The sequence below is a fragment of the Lontra canadensis genome, unplaced genomic scaffold (genome assembly GCF_010015895.1).
Source record: "Lontra canadensis isolate GAN:19392208 unplaced genomic scaffold, GSC_riverotter_1.0 scaffold77, whole genome shotgun sequence".
Classification (NCBI taxonomy): domain Eukaryota; kingdom Metazoa; phylum Chordata; class Mammalia; order Carnivora; family Mustelidae; genus Lontra; species Lontra canadensis.
This window is the reverse complement of record NW_022631071.1, coordinates 963,637-982,968: the sequence shown is the minus strand read 5'-3', so window position 1 is coordinate 982,968 and position 19,332 is coordinate 963,637. Positions and strand designations below refer to the sequence as shown.

Genomic DNA, 19,332 nt, shown 5'->3' with positions numbered 1-19,332 from the left:
GTGTTGCCTGGTAGGTTACATGAAAGGTGCCACATCTAACTTAAGACGCAGGTTTTTGGCAAATCCTGGAAGATATGTATGTCCGCCCTCGGTGAAAAGAGGGCAGATCCAGCCGTCCTTTCCTCCCACCCCGGAACTTTGCCTGGGAAAAGCGACGGCTTCAGAAGTCATAGACTCAATAACCTAAGTCTCTTGTTCAGCAAGAGATAAGCAGCCCTTATTGCGAAGTTTGCAGTTTCATATTTTCCTATAAAGTTCCGATACTTGAGGGTCAATCTGAGCAAAATTATCACTGTAATTACTCTTGTTAAATTCAGGAATAAAGACACTAATTGCAGCAAATTACGCGAAATGACGAATGCGAACATTATTAGGACCGTGGAAACGCCAGCCAATCAGCTAGCTCCAGCAGCAACGGTCTACAAGCTGCGGGTCCCCTACCCGGGGCGGGCGGGGCAAGAGATTCTCGGGATTGGATCTGCGTCAGCGTCGGCGCCCGCGCGCCTCCTCGCGCCGTTGAGTTGTAACCCAACCAATCAGGCTTCAGCAGAGCGCGCCGCTCTGCCTAGGGCAGCCTGGGTCTCTGAAGAAGCGCATGCGCGGGGCGGGGCCCGCTCTTTTGAATCCGAGAGGCGGCGTTCGGATTCCTGAGGCTTTGCGACTGAGGAGTGTGTTAGGTGAGGTACTTTTACTTTTAAAGACCGCGCAAAGTGGGGACTCTCAGAGCAGAGGGACTCTCCTGATTTCTGAGCAACTCTTCCGCAAGATGTGGCAGGGATCGGGCTTTTTCCCCAGCTCAGATAACTGTCCAGTGGGTCGGTCGTCCTGGCTGAGTTTGCTCTCTGCAGTGGCGGTCTGTGAGGGGCTGGGTTTCTGGGAGGCGATGGGACAGTTCAGCTGGATGGGGTGAGAAGCTCCTCTCCCGTCCTTCTTTTTTTGGACCCCCCAGGAAACTACTTGGAACTCGGAACCCCCCATTGGGTTAGATACACATACCGCTCTCAAGCTCTGGCCTCATGTTCTAGGGAGGTGTGATTGAGTAACTGTCATTCCAACGATTTCCTTAGTTTTTCCCATTTGAAGCCAAAACTTAAGTCTTTCTGGGTTCTTCTCTTTCCTTTTCCGTACATCCTGTTCTTTTATCACGGCCTTGCCCAGTATATCTCCAAAACGTATCAGTCATTTTTTATGTTGTCCACCGCTATCTTAGGCCTAGTTCAGACTACAGTCATATTTCTTCTGGACTAGTGAAGGCTTTTAAATTTTAACTAATTATTTTTTAAAAAAGATTTTATTTATTTATATGACAGAGAGAGACAGCGAGAGACGGAATACAGGCAGCCGCTTAATCGACCGAGTCACCCAGACGCCCCCAGATGAATTTTTTAAAAAGCCTTCAGGGCACCTGGGTGGCTCAGTGGGTTAACCATCTGCCTTCAGCTCAGGTCATGATCCCAGAGTCCTGGGATTGAGCCCTGCATGGGGCTCCCTGCTCAGCTGGGAGCCTGCTTCTTCCTTTCCCACTCCCCCTGCTTGTATTCCTTCTCTTGTACTCTCTGTCTCTGTCAAATAAGTAAGTAAAACCTTTTTAAAAAAGTAAAAAAATAAAATTTCGTCTGTTTTCACTCCTTGACTCCCAACATTCTGTTCTCCACACTGCAGCTAGAAAGTCTTAAATCAGATGGTGTCACTCCCCTCTCTCACACTCCTCCCACCCTACCCCCATAAGTTTCAGGAGATCCGAGACCTTGAATGTTTTATTTTATCCCTAGTAACTAAAACTGTGCTTTGTTTTTGATGATGTTCAATAATTATTTACTGGATAAATGACTTAATTAATGGGGAATGATTCTGTTGTGGGAGTCCTTGGTTTGGTCACCAGTTTCACTTTTGAACTAAGCTTTTTTAACTTAGCACTCATGAAGTGGAGAGTGTAAAAGATTAAAAACAAAATCAAGGGGGGGGTGGAGAAAAATAGGAGTGAGTGGAAAAAGTAAGATTGAATGTATGAGATGGATTAGTTTTGGACTTGATTTTGTGGTGGAGCCATTTTAAGAGAACTTGCTATGTTGCTTGTGCTTGATTTTTTTCCACAAGAAGTCCTGTTCAACTGGTGAATATTACTCTCCAGGGTAATAGAGTTGTTTCTCCCTATTCCTGTTTAGGTCAAGGGCATCTGTGAAAGTTAGCCTTTTTGTTGCCTGGATGGTTGTTAGAGTTTTTGTGTTTTTGTGTGTCTGTATTATTTGTATCCTAGGTATTGTGTACTAAATGTTGGGAACACAAAGCAGATATGCTTCCTGTCTTTGTGGAGTAAAAAGGGATGGTTTATTTAATGGTAACTTGACACTTGTTTCTGTATAGAGCATGTGCAATAATGTCATCTCAAAAGAGAGTTAAGGACTCTCAGGCTCAAAAGAGGACTTCGCAAGTTAGTGATAGTTATCAGACTAATCTGGCGGGGGAAGAAAAAGAAGACCTGGATGACTCAAAGCGCAACTTGAATGATGAACAAGACAGTCCACCAGAGGATTATGGACATGCTGATGATCAAGGAGAAGATGCTCTGCAAATAGCAGTGAGATACTTTGAGAAGGGTAAGACAGATAATTTTCCTTATGAAAGTTCTATTGCTGTAAAAATGTCCTAGACTTTTTCTTATGGATTTTTAAAGGAAAGCGTATTTTTGCTCAATTCATGCTTTTCTTTATTTAATAGGCATTTATTAAGTGCTTCCTAATATCAGTATGCTGGGTACTGGGGATACAACAACAAAGAAAATTCTTGGCAAGGTAGTTTCCAAGCTGTTGCACATTGGGATTATCTCGGAATCTTTTTTTTTTTTAAAAGATTTTATTTATTTATTTGACAGACATCACAAGTAGGCAGGCAGAGAGAGAGAGAGGGAGAGAGAGAAGGTGGGGGGGGAGCAGGCTCCCTGCTGAGCAGAGAGCCCGATGCGGGGCTCCATTCCAGGACCCTGGGATTATGACCTGAACTGAAAACAGAGGCTGTAACCCACTGAGCCCCCCAGGAACCCCTTATCTCGGAATCTTTAAAAAACACTGACGCCTGGCATCCACTGTAAGACATTCTGTTTTTATTGGCATAGAATGCAGTCAGGATTTTTAAAAGGCTCCCTGGGTGATTCCAATTTGCAGCAAAGTTTGGGAACTACGGTCCTAGTATTGAATCTGCTTATAGTCTAAGTTCAGTACTTTTAGTTAGTTTAGAGCAGACATGCCAGGGCATGGTTCAGTTTTCCTTACTGAAGGTGCTGTTCCTCTATTGCTGTTAAATATTCTAGAATTTTAAAGGCTTTGAAAGGTTTTGGGGAAGGCATTTTTAACATACATCTATTTGTTTAGGAACACCTGGATGACTCAGTTGGTTAAGTGTCTGGCTCTCAATCTTAACACAGGTCTTGATCTCAGGGTTGTGAGTTCAAGCCCTATATTGGGTTCCATGGTGGGTATAGAGCCTACTTAAAAAAAAAGAGCTATTTCTTTTAAGTATCCTAAGTTGTAACTGTTGGTGTTGAGGACTGAAAATATTTTAAAGGTCCCACTATTTAATATTGTTCCTTTTTCCAGATTCCGCTAAAACTTCACAGAGTAAAGATAAAATCTTGGAAAAGCACTTGAAAACTGTGGAAAATGTGGCGTGGAAGAATGGGTTAGCTCCAGAAGAAATTGATGTTCTATTAAATGTGGCACTCAATGGCAAATTTGGTATGATAAGGGGATACATTTGTCATCAGTTTGCTATTAATTTTGCCTTCCAGACTTTGAAATAGATTATTGGAATCAGTTGCAGTACTTTATTTGTATTATTTTCTTCATATAACCAATCTGGTAAGATCATAAAGTGGGCCTTTTTTTGTGTTTAAGTTATCTTATGAACCAGAAGTTTCTGTGTACATATACTGAGAATGGTTAGTTATTACATGTCTTTACAAATAGAATGTATAGACTCTTGTCACAAAATACATGGGAGTCATTTTTAGTATTTCTCTTAAGAAGCATAGATAAGACAGCTTAAGAGATCACTTAGTCTCTTTCATTGCTTTTAGGATCACTTACTATGGCAAGTCCCTTTTGAAACTGTCTCCATTCCATTGTGTTTGACCTTAACAGTAAAGATGCTTTTTCTTTTGTGGAAATGCTTCCTTTCCTGTTCTAAGTGCCTTGGGGAGGACTTAATGGAGAGGGAGAGGTCCTTAGAAAGAAAGAACACCTGGCCAGTATTATTATTTATTTTTTCAGACTCAGAAGGTATTTTAGGCCTTGAACATCTATCCTCATTTTAAAGGCGAGGAAACAGAGACCCAGGGTTGTTAAAGAGACTTGTTTAACGTCAGAGCTAGAACTGAGGAGCTCAGATCTCCTAACTCCCCTTCTAGTGTTTATACCGCATCATACTGCTACTGGGTTTTCTCCTGGTTTTTTTTTTTTTTTTGAAATATTAAGACATCTATCAAAACTGGATGATTTATATACTCTTTCCTAGGTCTTGCATATTGGGTTCCTTTGTGTATACCCTAACATCATGTTTTGCAGGGGTGTGTGTTTTAAAGCAATAACACATTACTAGCCGAATTCAAAATATGACTCTCAGGTATTTTAGTTCTCTACTTTTACTAGATTAGTTCTCTGTGTTTTCCTACAAAGTGAAATTTGAATTGGCTCTTATAAGTGGTTTTAGATTGTTTGGTTCTGTTATCTTCCCAGGAACCCATGTTTAGCTGATGAGTGTCTATTGAGAATTTTCTCCCTTCTCTTAAAACATGTATGGGATATACAAGTGTTTTCTATATTGGAATTTCTCTTTTTTGATATCTCAGAAATGAATGGTTAAAAGGTTTTCATGATGTTTACCAGGTCTTGTGGCAAATGCATGCCTCAGCTTTGGAAGCTTATATATGACAATTTTAAACATAATCTCTGGCTTTTTATTCTTACTTTTCTTTTTTCCCTTAAGCTGGAATTGATGATGTCAGATAGGGCTCCCTTAATTGTTTATCTCCTGTAAGTTATTTCTGTGATATCTTCCATCACCACTGTATCTTTACCTGTAGATCCTTTGCTAAGTTTAAATTCATATTCAGGGGCAGGTGTGTTTGAAATGTCATATTAAGTACAAAAGGACTTCAGACACTTTAGAAGTTAAAAAGTCACTGGGAAGTTAAGTATTGAGTCTGTATTGAATTCACCCCTTGAATTTGGTACACGTGTGAAGTGTTAGTGGTCAGACTGTTTTAAGCTTTAGAAGGGTTAGGGGATGGGAGTGGGGGAAAAAAGAAAATGAAAACAAGAAACCATAGTGGAATACAGAAATTTTTATTCTTATGATTCATTACCTGCCATTACTGCTTTCTTCCTTCTCTGCAGAATGATGGGGTAGAAACTGAGAATGTATGTATCATGAACAAATTTAGAGATCTAATGTACAGCATGATGATTATAGTTAATAATACTGTATTGAATACTGGAAATTTGGTAAGAGTAGATTTCAGGTGCCCTCACCGCACAAAAAATGGTAACAACGTGAGGAGATAATATGTAAATTAGTGTGGCTGTAATAATCGTTTCCACTATGTAATATGTATATCATATCATCACGTACATCTGAAATATAAATTTTATTTTTTATTTTATTTTAAAAAATTTTTAAAATTTAATAGCATTTATTGAGTCTATAATATATAGCATTGAGCTAGGAAATCTGGAACATCCTACTTATCCTTGACTGGATATTAACAGTAGCTACAGTTCCTTGGGAAATTACTATCTCATAGTCATAGGCTGAGTGATGGACATTTACCATTTCACAACCCTAGGAGGTAGATACTTTATCCCCATTTTACTTACAGAAAAGCCAAGGCTCAGATGGCTGAAGAACCTTGTCTAAGATCACACAGCTTGTCAAGATGTGTAGCTAGAGTTCTTTTCTTCTTGATTTTAGGTAGGGTTTTTTTTGTTTGTTTTACGTTTGGCAAAGTCTATTCATTTTTCTTTTTAAAGATTTTATTTGTTGGAGAGAGAGAGTGCGAGCATGCACAAGCAGTGGGAGCAGCCGGCAGAGGGAGAAGCAGGCTCCCTGCTGAGCGGGAAGCCCGATGCGATGCAGAATTTGATTCAAGGACCCTGGGATCCTGACCTGATCCAAAGGCAAACGCTTAACCTACTGAGCCACCCAGGCTTGCCTACACACTTTTTATTTCAAAAATAAAAAAATAAAGAGAAGTCTTTACCCTCAGGGGGAAAAAGATGTGTATAAGATGTTTCTGAGAATGCTACTTGTAGGCAAAGTTAAGATCAGTGCTATTCAGTGAGTGGATGTGATCGTCATGCTATAATACATATAAAACAGTGTTTAAAGACACATATATTTCTAAGAATGCTACTTGCAGAAGTTGAGAACAGTATTATTATAGCGAATAGATGTGATCAGCACACTGTAATGCATGTTAAACAGTGGTTAAAGATGCATGGATCCAAGATGTTTTTGAGAATTCTATTTGCATGAGAAGTTGAGACAATGTTTTTTCAGTGAGTGGTTGTGATTACCACATTATAATGTAAATGAAACAATGCTTACATACCAAAAATAATGATGAGATATACATTTAATTCTTGAAGACTTAATAAGCAGAAATTGATACAGGGTGTATAAAAAGTTATTTGCAACATCACTTCTATTACCAGATGGGAGAATTCCATGGAAGCCCAGAGAGTATGATGGAAAGATTGGACCAGTATAAAATATTACTACTGCTAGCTAATTCCAAGAATAGCTATTCCATTCTGCTATCCTCCCCACTTTTTGGGAGGGATGGAGAATACAAATATATTTATTTAGTTTATTCTTAAATGAACCAGCTCATGCAAGATGTCTGTCAACAGTTTTAAATAAGTCAGAATCTATTGTGCCATTAAAAAATAATAACAAAATAAGACATAATCTTGGGGTTCCTGGGTGGCTCAGTTGGCTAAGCGTCTCACTCTTGGTTTTGGCTTAGGTCATTATCTCAGGGTCTTGGGATTGAGCCCCCTGTCAGCCTCTGCTGTCAGTAGGGAGTCAATTTGAGGATTTCTCCCCCTCTCCCTCTGCCCTTCCCCTGCTCTGGCACACACATGCTCTCTCTCTGAAATAAATAAATAAATCTTTTAAAAAAACCTTGAAATTTTCTTAAGACTTTTTTTTTTAAGATTTTATTTATTTATTTGACAGACAGAGATCACAAGTAGGCAGAGAGGCAGGCGGAGAGAGAGGAGGAGGAGGAAGCAGGCTCCCTGCTGAGCAGAGAGCCCGATGTGGGGCTCGATCCCAGGACTCTGGGATCATGACCTGAGCCGAAGGCAGAGGCTTAACCCACTGAGCCACCCAGGCACCCCTGAATTCACTCTTTTAAAGCATGCAATTTAGGATATTTTTTAGCTTATTCGCAGAGTTGTACAACCATCACCACTCTCTAATTCCCAAACATATTCATCATGCCAAAAAGAAACCTTGTAGGCATCCTTCCTTCTTAAATAGAAATACAGAGCCTAAGAATTTGCTTTATTGTTATATTAGAACTTAAAGATACATTTTTGTTTAAAACTGTTTTGTAAAGATGATAAGAGATATCAAATACTACTTTTTTATTGCCTTTAGTATAGTGAGATTTTAGGACTAAGTGAATAATAGTAAAGGAACAATCAAGTTTCTAAAATGTAGTTTAATTTGGAGTTTGCTTTCTAGGGAGTGCTGTAAACACTCGGATATTGAAGTGTATGATTCCAACAACTCTAATATCAGAAGATTCTGTGGTTAAGGCGGTCTCCTGGCTTTGTGTGGGCAAGTGTTCTGGTAGCACCAAGGTAATCTTTTTAAACAGTTTGATGATAAGCCCTTCAGAACCACTTAAGGGCTGGCAAGGAAAAGCCACTTAGGGAGTAATGGCAGTGGCCTTTTGTGCAAAGGCTGTAGTTTTGGAACAATATAGCTTGATGCAGGGACTTTGCTCAAGCAGAAATTTTTACTGAGAAATAAAACCTATTATCCTACTTTGTGCTAGAAGCTTCTAAAAGAGCCCTGAGTGGGGAATTAAGCTCTCTCCTGTGCCAGGTATATTTCTCTAAAGATAAGCATTTTGTCTCTCAATAGGTACTTTTTTATCGTTGGCTGGTTGCAATGTTTGACTTCATTGATCACAAGGATCAAATTAACTTGCTCTATGGCTTCTTTTTTGCTTCATTGCAAGATGATGCACTGGTAAGTAAAAACTGGACAACATCATGTATCAGTCAAATGACATGTTCTTGTATGTTGATGTACCATGTATACTTCAAAGAGCCACACAATGCATTTTTCCTTATTTTAAAATACATCAAACATATAGAAAAGGAGAAAGCATAACATAACAAGCACCCTTGCACCTCTCATATTAACAAATATAATGTTTTTATCATATTTATTTATATCTTCTTTTAAGGAAATAAAAATGTTATGGATAGAATTGACTCCACATTGGAGTCTCTGCTAATTTAGAGCAATGATTGCCATCTTTTGTCTCTAAAACCACTTCAACAGGTCCTATGGGTCACTTATTCTACATTTTCTTGATTAACACTACAAAAACCTCATCAGAATTAATGAGAAAGAGGATTGCTTTTGATGAGATGCCAATGGGCTGATTTTGATTAAATAGCATAATTATTCCCATTGAAAACATTAATAACTCTAAGAAATCAATCTATTGTCCACCTGGAAGATGTTCAAGGACCATCAGTAGTTCATAGACCATGTGAATCATTCATCTAACCAAATTCCTCTTGCCTTTGGAAAGGGAATTCATTCATTGATTTCATTTTTAAAAACTGATGTTTTCACTCTGTTTATTAAATTGTACTAGGTGCTGTAGAAGACTCAAAGTACTGGGGCACCTGGGTAGCACAGTTGGTTAAGTGTCTGACTTGATCTCAGCTCAGGTCTTGATCTCAGGGTTGTGAGTTCACGCCCCACGTTGGGCTCCACACTGGGTGTGGAGCCTACTTTAAAAAAAAAAGTTTAGCAGAGTGTCTGTATTCCAGGGTTTTTAATCCAGTTGGTAGATTAAGGAAAGCATGTAAAATTAAATAAACAACTCAGAAGTTAAATTATCAAAGACAGTATATGATAATGTGAGGATAGTAATTGTGGTGATATTTCCAGGAAGGAAGAGAGCACTGTAAACCAATGATTACAAAAAGTATCATAAAGTATTTGGGCATTGAGCTAGGCCTTGAGGTGGAATAGGATTTAAGATTTGATGAAAGGAAATAATATTTTATGTAATGGGAATATTTCAAGCAAAGTTGTGAACTGTCTAAATTTTGTTTCCAGAGACCTTAAATAGATCAGACTGACTTATAGTTGTGTCAGGGAGTGGTGGAAGGTAAGGCTGAAAAGGTTAGATGAGGAAAGACTGTAGAGGTCTTTGAAGGTGATGCTAGCTGATTTGAACTTTAGCCTCTATCCAGTGGGGGAAATCACATAATTTTGGGGCAGAACATGTTGAAAGCGGAATTGTAAGGAAGTTGTGTTTAGTAATGCCAAACAATATGAATAAGGAGAGAGGCTAGTGTTGGGAAAAATAGGAGACTAACATGATAATCCAGGTATAACATGATGAAGTCCTAGACTAGCAGTTCTCAAATTTGATCTGTGGACCTCTTGCGGCTCCCTGATACAGGAGTTCTGAGAGGTCAAAATTATTTTCATAGCAATATCAAGATATTATCTGGTATTTTCATTGAGTTGACATTTGCACTGATAGCGCTAAAGTAGTGGTGAATAAAACTGCTGGTGCCTTAGCAAGAATCAGGGCAGTGGGGCCAAACTGTATTAATGGTCATTTTATTCTTCACTATAGTTTAAAAAAAAAAAAAAGCTAGTTTCTCTCAGTGTCCCAAATGAAGCAGTAAAAATTCATTAATTTTATTAAATTTCAACCTTTGAGACATGTCTTTAATATTCTGTGTGATAAAGTGGGGAGTACAAATAAATCCCTTCTGTATACTAAACTGCAGTTGTCCTCAGGAAAAGCACTTGTGTTATTGAGTTGTGAGCTAAACTAGCTGCTTTCTTCATGGAATACCATTTTTACTTGCAAGAATGACTGACATATAAACTATGATTATCCAGACATGGGTATTTGGCAGATGTTTTTTTCAAAAATGAAAAGCCAGCCTGTCATTTCAAAGAAAACAACTCACAGTATTTGTTGCCAGTGATAAGATTTGAACTTTCAAGTGAAAATTAGGAGTTTGGAAAATTTGTATCTACCACTGTGAACTCGACAACTTCCCAATACTTAAACTTTTCAAATGAAATTGGTAACAGTATTAATGAATGTGATTTTTAGATATTGTATAATGAAATGTGTCAATATTTGGAAGGTTGGTGTAACTCAATGAACCAATATTTTCCAGATGACCAAGTATGATGTTGTAAAATTATGCATGGGTAAAAGATCAATTCACAATGAAAGATATATCAATGAATTTTATGTATGTATGTGTGTATTTAACATTTTTTTCAGTAGACTTTAATTTTATATAGCAATGAACTGTAAGGGAATAGTACAAAGAGAGTCCATTGGTAAGGTTTCAGATTCTACATTGTGGCTAATCCTTAAGAGACTACCATTTATCAAGACTAATATACAGTTTTCTGAAAAAGCTACTAAAATATTGCTTTCTTTTCCAACTACACATATCTGTGTGAGGCTGGATGGTCTTCATGTACTTCAGTTAAAACAACATAGCAGGTTTAGTGCTAAAGCAGAGAATCCAGCTGTATTCTATTAAGTCAGAAACATTAAATAGAATTTAGAAATGTAAAACTATGTTACTCTAGTCATTTTTTTTGGAAAATACAGTTTTTCATCAAATATGTCATGTTAACATGTAATGGGTTTATTATTTTTTAATGGATTAATAAGCATTTTTAAGTTTCTCAGGGCAAATTGGGGGGGAAGTTATAAAGGAAGAATTGACAGGATCTGATCCCTAAACTGGATTAAGGGAAGGGTCAAGAGATAAAGATCTGAGGTTTTTAAGTCAATATGGCCCAGAACGATGGTATCTTTGACCATAAAAGGAAGTTTGTGAGAAGAAGGTAGTTTTGGAAGGCATATAATATATTTGGATAGATGTACAAAGGTCACAGGGTATCCTGTAGAAGTTCACTTAATGAATATTTATTAACTATGTACTATGCCTGACAGTGAATTTAGTATTGGGAATGGAAATATGAGTAAGTCATAATAAATAATTTATGTGAGGCCTATATGCCAGGTACTAGGTGCTTTATATACACAGTTATTTTATCAACTCTAAGATACTATCAGTTATAAGATGCATCTTTATCTTACGAACCACTACAAAATAGTACTGTCATTGAAACTCTCAGATGGCATCAATTATAAGATTATTATTTTCAGAGATGTTAAAATGTAAAAAAAAAAAAAGTGTTAGACTATGTAAAGTATTTTTTTTTCTGGTCCTGGCATTCTGAACGTTCTTTGTGTTCTGACACCAGTATTCTTTAAAAATTATTTATTGAGGTTCTCCTGGCTGGCTCAGTCAGTAGAACTCAGTAGCAACTCTTGATCTTGGGGTCGTGGGTTCAAGCCCCATGTTGGGTGTAGAACTTACTTTTAAAAAAATATTTATTGAGCACCTACTAGTTTCTGTACTTATGCTATCCAGAATGGTAGCCTTTAATTTCATGTGACTAGTGAACAATGGAAATATGGCTGGGCCAAACTGACATGTGTTGTAAGTACAAAATACACACTTGATAAAATGTGGTTTTAACCCATTTAAACCTCTTGGCAACCTTATGAAGTATACACTTCTATCCCTATTTTATTTTATTTTTTTAAAGATTTTATTTATTTGTCAGAGAGAGAGAGAGAGAGAGAGAGCACAAGCAGGGGGAGCAGCAGGCAGAGGGAGAAGCAGGCTCCCTGCTGAACAAGGAGCCCAATGTGGGACTCAATTCCAAGACCCTGGGATCATGACCCGAGCCGAAGGCAGACGCCTAACTGACTGAGCCACCCAGGCATCCCTAACCTGGAAGATCTTTTAAATGTAGCAGGGGAGAAGATAAGTACAGTGTGATAAATCCTATGATAGAATACACAGGGTTCTGTGAGAGTATAGAGAAGTAGCAAAATAAGACTAGCAATCGGAGTTAAAACTATAGGAATTTAGGAGCGCCTGGGTGGCGCAGTGGGTTAAGCCTCTGCCTTTGGCTCAGGTCATGGTCTCAGGGTCCTGGGATCGAGCTTCGCATCCGGCTCTCTGCTCAGCAGGGAACCTGCTTCCCCCATCTCTCTGCCTGCCTTTCTGCCTAATTGTGATTTCTCTCTCTGTCAAATAAATAAACAAAATCCTTAAAAAAATTTCTTAAAAACTATAGGAATTTGCTCTCTATAGGAAGAGAGATACCTCTCCTGACAAGCAAAAAGGGTAGGCGTTGATGGTAATAAATGTGTGGGTCAATAAGGGATACAATTGAGGGAGTTCCTGAATAGTGGTCTTGGTGATATTTTTTTCAATTTTTCACTCAAGTAGGAGGCAAAGTCTTCTGCTAACAATGAGGAGGGGATGATAAAAACTATATATATTTTAAAGATTTTATTTATTTATTTCACAGATACAGATAACAAGTAGGCAGAGGCAGGCAGAGAGAGAGCAGAGAGAGAGAGAGGAGGAAGCAGGCTCCCTGCTGAGGAGAGAGCCCGATGTGGGGCTTGATCCCAGGACCCTGGAATCATGACCTGAGCCGAAGGCAGAGGCTTTAACCCACCGAGCCACCCAGGTGCCCCAGGATGATAAAATATATTTGAGGAGACAGTATAAATTTTAAAATAGCTCCTGATGGAGATGGGAATAGGAGATGATTAAAGACAAGTTTTGAAGGCCCAGATGTGATTAGAGAACATGGATATGTGATGTTACTAACATGCAAGGACAGGCGGTCCCTCTAAGGTTGGACAAGGATGCATGAGAGTGATTGGGTTAAAGGACCAGGGAGCTGAGACTGAAAAGAGAAGAAGGTGAGGACAGAAGATGGCAGATTGGGAACATGTTTTGTTCTAACAGATTGGAACAAGGTTTGGGATGCCTTGGTGATTGTCACAGTATGTAGTGGGATTAAAAGATGGACTAATACAAAATTATAGCTTTGAAGGTTAAGATTTCAGGAGGGGATGGTTCAATGTAATGACAAGATTCAGACTGACCATGGGGTGACAGTTGTTGAAGTAGAGTGAGGAAATGAAGATTACTGGAACTGAAAATTTCTGTATTCTTATGGATTTGTTCTTGCTACCCATCTACCAATCACTGAACGAAAATGTTGAAAATCTCCCACTGTGAAGTATTTGTCAATTTTTCTTCAAAGTTTTGTCAATTTTTGCTATATATTTTGAATCTGTTATTAGGTATGTACACAATTAGGGTTTTCTTACACTTCTGATGAATCAAACCTGTGATCATGGAGTAACTCTGTTGTTAGAAATGCTTTTTGTTTAGTCTGTTTTGTATGGGATTGACATTACTACTCTGGCTTTATTTTGGCTGGTAGCTACTTGGTATATTTCCATCGTTTAGGGTTTTATTTAGTCGTCTTTTGTCCTCATGTCTTAGATGCCTCTTTTTAAAATATTTTATTAATTTATTTAACTGACAGAGATAACAAGTAGGCAGAGAGGCAGGCAGAGAATGAAGGGGAAGCAGACTCCCTGCTGAGCAGAAAGCCCGATGTGGGGCTCGATCCCAGGACCCTGAGATCATGACCTGAGCGGAAGGCAGGGGCTTAACGCACTGAGCCACCCAGGCATCCCATAGATGCCTCTTTTAAATAGCATATAACTAGATTTTATTTTTAAATCCTGTTTGAGGATTTTTCCTTAACCTGGAGAATTAGTTTATTTACCTATGTAGTGATTATTGAAATAATAGGAACAAATTCAAATATCTTCAAAAAATTTTTTTTTCAAATCTCTTATTTTGAGCTTTCTAAATGATCTGCTTTTTTTCTGCCTTTTCCCTTCTTTCTCTCTTATTTTTGGATTGATTCTCCCTATTCTAGTTTGGAAGTAAGTTATACATTCTGTATATGTTCCTTTAGGTGTTACTGTGCGTATTTTAATATGCTAAATATTTAATGTAAAAATGTACAACGTCACTCTTCTTACTATTTTTCTTTTAGCAGATTTAGTTATTTTTCATAGAATATGTCATTTATGCTAGCATGTCATGGGTATATTATTTTTTAATGAATTATTAAACATATATTTCTCTCAGTTTAATTTCTTTTTTTTTAATTTTTAATTTTTTTATAAACATATAATGTATTATTAGCCCCAAGGGTACAGGTCTGTGAACTGCCAGGTTTACACACTTCACAGCACTCACCATAGCACATACCCTCCCCAGTGTCCATAACCCCACCAACCTCTCCTGACCCCTTTCCCCCCAGCAACCCTCAGTTTGTTTTGTGAGATTAACAGTCTCTTATGGTTTGTCTCCCTCCCGATCCCATCTTGTTTCATTTATTCTTTTCCTACCCCCCAAACCCGCCACGTTGCATCTCCACTTCCTCATATCAGGGAGATCATATGATAATTGTCTTTCTCCGATTGACTTATTTCGCTAAGCATGATACCCTCTAGTTCCATCCACGTCGTCGCAAATGGCAAGATTTCATTTCTTTTGATGGCTGCATAGTATTCCATTGTATATATATATTCCATATCTTCTTTATCCATTCATCTGTTGATGGACATCTAGGTTCTTTCCATAATTTAGCTATTGTGGACATTGCTGCTATAAACATTTGGGTGCATGTGCCCCTTCAGATCACTATGTTTGTATCTTTAGGGTAAACGCCCAGTAGTGCAATTGCTGCGTCATAGGGTAGCTCTATTTTCAACTTTTTGAGGAACCTCCATGCTGTTTTCCAGAGTGGTTGCACCAGCTTGCATTCCCACCAACAGTGTAGGAGGGTTCCCCTTTCTCCACATCCTCGCCAGCATCTGTCATTTCCTGACTTGTTAATTTCAGCCATTCTGACTGGTGTGAGGTGGTATCTCATTGTGGTTTTGATTTGTATTTCCCTGATGCCAAGCGATGTGGAGCATTTTTTCATGTGTCTTTTGGCCATCTGGATGTCTCCTTTTGCAGAAATGTCTGTTCATATCCTCTGCCCATTTCTTGATTGGATTATTTGTTCTTTGGGTGTTGAGTTTGCTAAGCTCTTTATAGATTTTGGATACTAGCCCTTTATCTGATATGCCGTTTGCAAATAACTTCTCCCATTCTGTCAGTTGTCTTTTGTTTTTCTTGACTGTTTCCTTTGCTGTGCAGAAGCTTTTGATCTTGATGAAGTCCCAATAGTTCATTTTTGCCCATGCTTCCCTTGCCTTTGGCGATGTTCCTAGGAAGAAGTTGCTGCGGCTGAGGTCGAAGAGGTTGCTGCCTGTGTTCTCCTCAAGGATTTTGATGGATTCCTTTCCAACATTGAGGTCCTTCATCCATTGTGAGTCTATTTTCGTGTGTGGTGTAAGGAAATGATCCAATTTCATTTTTCTGCATGTGGCTGTCCAATTTTCCCAACACCATTTATTGAAGAGGCTGTCTTTTTTCCATTGGACATTCTTTCCTGCTTTGTGGAAGATTAGTTGACCATAGAGTTGAGGGTCTATTTCTGGGCTCTCTATTCTGTTCCATTGATCTATGTGTCTGTTTTTGTGCCAGTACCGTACTGTCTTGATGATGACAGCTTTGTAATAGAGCTTGAAGTCCGGAATTGTGATGCCACCAACTTTGACTTTCTTTTTCAATATTCCTTTGGCTATTCGAGGTCTTTTCTGGTTCCATATAAATTTTAGGATTATTTGTTCCATTTCTTTGAAAAAAATGGATGGGATTTTAATAGGGATTGCATGAAATGTGTAGATTGCTTTAGGTAGCATAGACATTTTCACAATATTTGTTCTTCCAATCCAGGAGCATGGAACATTTTTCCATTTCCTTGTGTCTTCCTCAATTTCTTTCATGAGTACTTTATATTTTTCTGAGTATAGATTCTTTGCCTCTTTGGTTAGGTTTATTCCTAGGTATCTTACGGTTTTGGGTGCAATTGTAAATGGGATTGACTTTTTAATTTCTCTTTCTTCTGTCTTGTTGTTGGTGTAGAGAAAGGCGACTGATTTCTGTGCATTGATTTTATATCCCGACACTTTACTGAATTCCTGTACAAGTCCTAGCAGTTTTGGAGTGGAGTCTTTTGGGTTTTCCACATATAGTATCATATCATCTGCGAAGAGTGATAGTATGACTTCTTTGCCGATTTGGATGCCTTTAATTTCCTTTTGTTGTCTGATTGCTGAGGCTAGGACTTCTAGTACTATGTTGAATAGCAGTGGTGATAACGGACATCCCTGCCGTGTTCCTGACCTTAGCGGAAAAGCTTTCACTTTTTCTCCATTGAGAATGATATTTGCAGTGGGTTTTTCATAGATGGCTTTGACAATATTGAGGTATGTACCCTCTATCCCTACACTTTGAAGAGTTTTGATCAGGAAGGGATGCTGTACTTTGTCAGATGCTTTTTCAGCATCTATGGAGAGTATCATATGGTTCTTGTTCTTTCTTTTATTAATGTGTTGTATCATATTGATTGATTTGCAGATGTTGAACCAACCCTGTAGCCCTGGAATAAATCCCACTTGGTCGTGGTGAATAATCCTTTTAATGTACTGTTGGATCCTATTGGCTAGTATTTTGGTGAGAATTTTCGCATCTGTGTTCATCAAGAATATTGATCTGTAATTCTCTTTTTTTGATGGGATCCTTGTCTGGTTTTGGGATCATGGTAATGCTGGCCTCATAAAATGAGTTTGGAAGTTTTCCTTCCATTTCTATTTTTTGGAACAGTTTCAGGAGAATAGGAATTAATTCTCCTTTAAATATTTGGTAGAATTCCCCTGGGAAACCATCTGTCCCTGGGCTTTTGTTTGTTTGGAGATTTTTGATGACTGTTTCAATCTCCTTACTGGTTATTGGTCTGTTCAGGTTTTTTATTTCTTCCTGGTTCAGTTGTGGTAATTTATATGTCTCTAGGAATGCATCCATTTCTTCCAGATTGTCGAATTTGTTGGCGTAGAGTTGCTCATAGTATGTTCTGATAATTGTCTGTATTTTTTTGGTGTTGGTTGTGATCTCTCCTCTTTCATTCATGATTTTATTTATTTGGGTCCTTTCTCTTTTCTTTTTGATAAGTCTGGCTAGGGGTTTATCAATCATATTAATTCTTTCAAAGAACCAGCTCCTAGTTTCGTTGATTTGTTCTATTTTTTTTTGGTTTCTATTTCATTGATTTCTGCTCTGATCTTTATGATTTCTCTTCTCCTGCTGGGTTTAGGCTTTCTTTGTTGTTCTTTCTCCAGCTCCTTTAGGTGCAGGGTTAGTTTGTGTATTTGAGACCTTTCTTGTTTCTTGAGAAAGGCTTGTATCGCTATATAATTTCCTCTCAGGACTGCCTTTGTTGTGTCCCACAGATTTTGAACCGTTGTGTTTTCATTATCATTTGTTTCCATAAATTTTTTCAATTCTTCTTTAATTTCCTTTAATCCTTCCTTTAATTTCCATTCATTCTTTAGAAAGATGGTCTTTAGTCTCCATGTATTTGGGTTCTTTCCAAATTTCCTCTTGTGATTGAGTTCTAGCATTAGAGCATTGTGGTCTGAAAATATGCAGGAAAGGATCCCAATCTTTTGATACCTGTTGAGACCTGATTTAGGACTGAGGATGTGATCTAGTCTGGAGAATGTTCCATGTGCACTAGAGAAGAATGTGTATTCTGTTGCTTTGGGATGGAATGTTCTGAATATATCTGTGATGTCCATCTGGTCCGTTGTGTCATTTAAGGCCTTTATTTCCTTGTTGATCTTTTGCTTGGATGATCTGTCCATTTCAGTGAGGGGAGTGTTAAAGTCCCCTACTATTATTGTGTTATTGCCATGTGTTTCTTTGATTTTGTTATTAATTAGTTTATATAGTTGGCTGCTCCCATGTTAGGGGAATAGATATTTAAAATTGTTAGATCTTCTTGTTGGACATACCCTTTGAGTATGATATAGTGTCCTTCTGCATCTCTTATTATAGTCTTTGGCTTAAAATCTAATTGATCTGATATAAGGATTGCCACTCCTGCTTTCTTCTGATGTCCATTAGCATGGTAAATTGTTTTCTACCCCCTCACTTTAAATCTGGAGGTATCTTTGGGTCTAAAATGAGTTTCTTGTAGGGTTTTGTTTTTTTTATCCATTCTGATACCCTGTGTCTTTTGATTGGGGCATTTAGCCCATTTACATTCAGGGTAACTATTGAGAGATATGAATTTAGTGCCATTGTATTGCCTGTAAGGTGACTGTTACTGTATATTGTTTCTGTTCCTTTCTGATCTACTACTTTTAGGCTCTCTCTTTGCTTAGAGGACCCCTTTCAATATTTCCTGTAGAGCTGGTTTGGTGTTTGCAAATTCTTTCAGTTTTTGTTTGTCCTGGAAGCTTTTTGTCTCTTCTTCTACTTTCAATGATAACCTAGCTGGATGTAGTATTCTTGGCTGCATGTTTTTTTCGTTTAGTGCTCTGAATATATCATGCCAGTTCTTTCTGGCCTGCCAGGTCTCTGTGGATAAGTCTGCTGCCAATCTAATATTTTTACCATTGTATGTTACAGACTTCTTTTCCTGGGCTGCTTTCAGGATTTTCTCTTTGTCACTAAGACTTGTAAATTTTACTTTTAGGTGATGGGGTGTGGACATATTCTTACTGATTTTGAAGGGGGTTCTCTGCACCTCCTGGATTTTGATGCTTGTTCCCTTTGCCATATTAGGGAAATTCTCTCCAATAATTCTCTCCAATATACCTTCTGCTCCCCTCTCTCTTTCTTCTTCTGGAATCCCAATTATTCTAATGTTCTTTCATCTTATGGTGTCATTTATCTCTCGAATTCTCCCCTCATGGTCCAGTAGTTATTTGTCTCTTTTTTGCTCAGCTTCTTTATTCTCTGTCATTTGGTCTTCTATATCACTAATTCTTTCTTCTGCCTCATTTATCCTGTCAGTAAGAGCCACCATTTTTGATTGCACCTCATTAATAGCTTTTTTTAATTTCAACTTGTTTAGATTTTCGTTCTTTTATTTCTCCAGAAAGGGCTTTTATCTCTCTGGAGAGGGTTTCTCTAATATCTTCCATGCCTTTTTTGAGCCCGGCTAGAACCTTGA

At 38.2% G+C, this 19,332-nt stretch overlaps 1 protein-coding gene across 3 annotated transcripts in view; it reads left to right on the top strand.

The window, feature by feature from the left end:
* Positions 1–608: 608 nt before the first annotated feature.
* The window catches only part of CENPI (centromere protein I), a 98,088-nt gene continuing 79,364 nt past the window's right edge, over positions 609–19,332 (top strand). For 2 of the 3 annotated variants that reach the window (XM_032881761.1, XM_032881759.1), the window contains exons 1-5: positions 609–677; positions 2,365–2,597; positions 3,594–3,731; positions 7,747–7,865; positions 8,152–8,259. In XM_032881761.1, the coding sequence (XP_032737652.1) occupies positions 2,378–2,597; positions 3,594–3,731; positions 7,747–7,865; positions 8,152–8,259 (585 nt within the window). In that variant the 5' untranslated portion in view covers positions 609–677; positions 2,365–2,377. Of the gene's footprint in view, positions 678–2,364; positions 2,598–3,593; positions 3,732–3,839; positions 3,855–7,734; positions 7,866–8,151; positions 8,260–19,332 lie in introns of those variants that run through there. The other variant, XM_032881762.1, reaches the window with a different exon arrangement.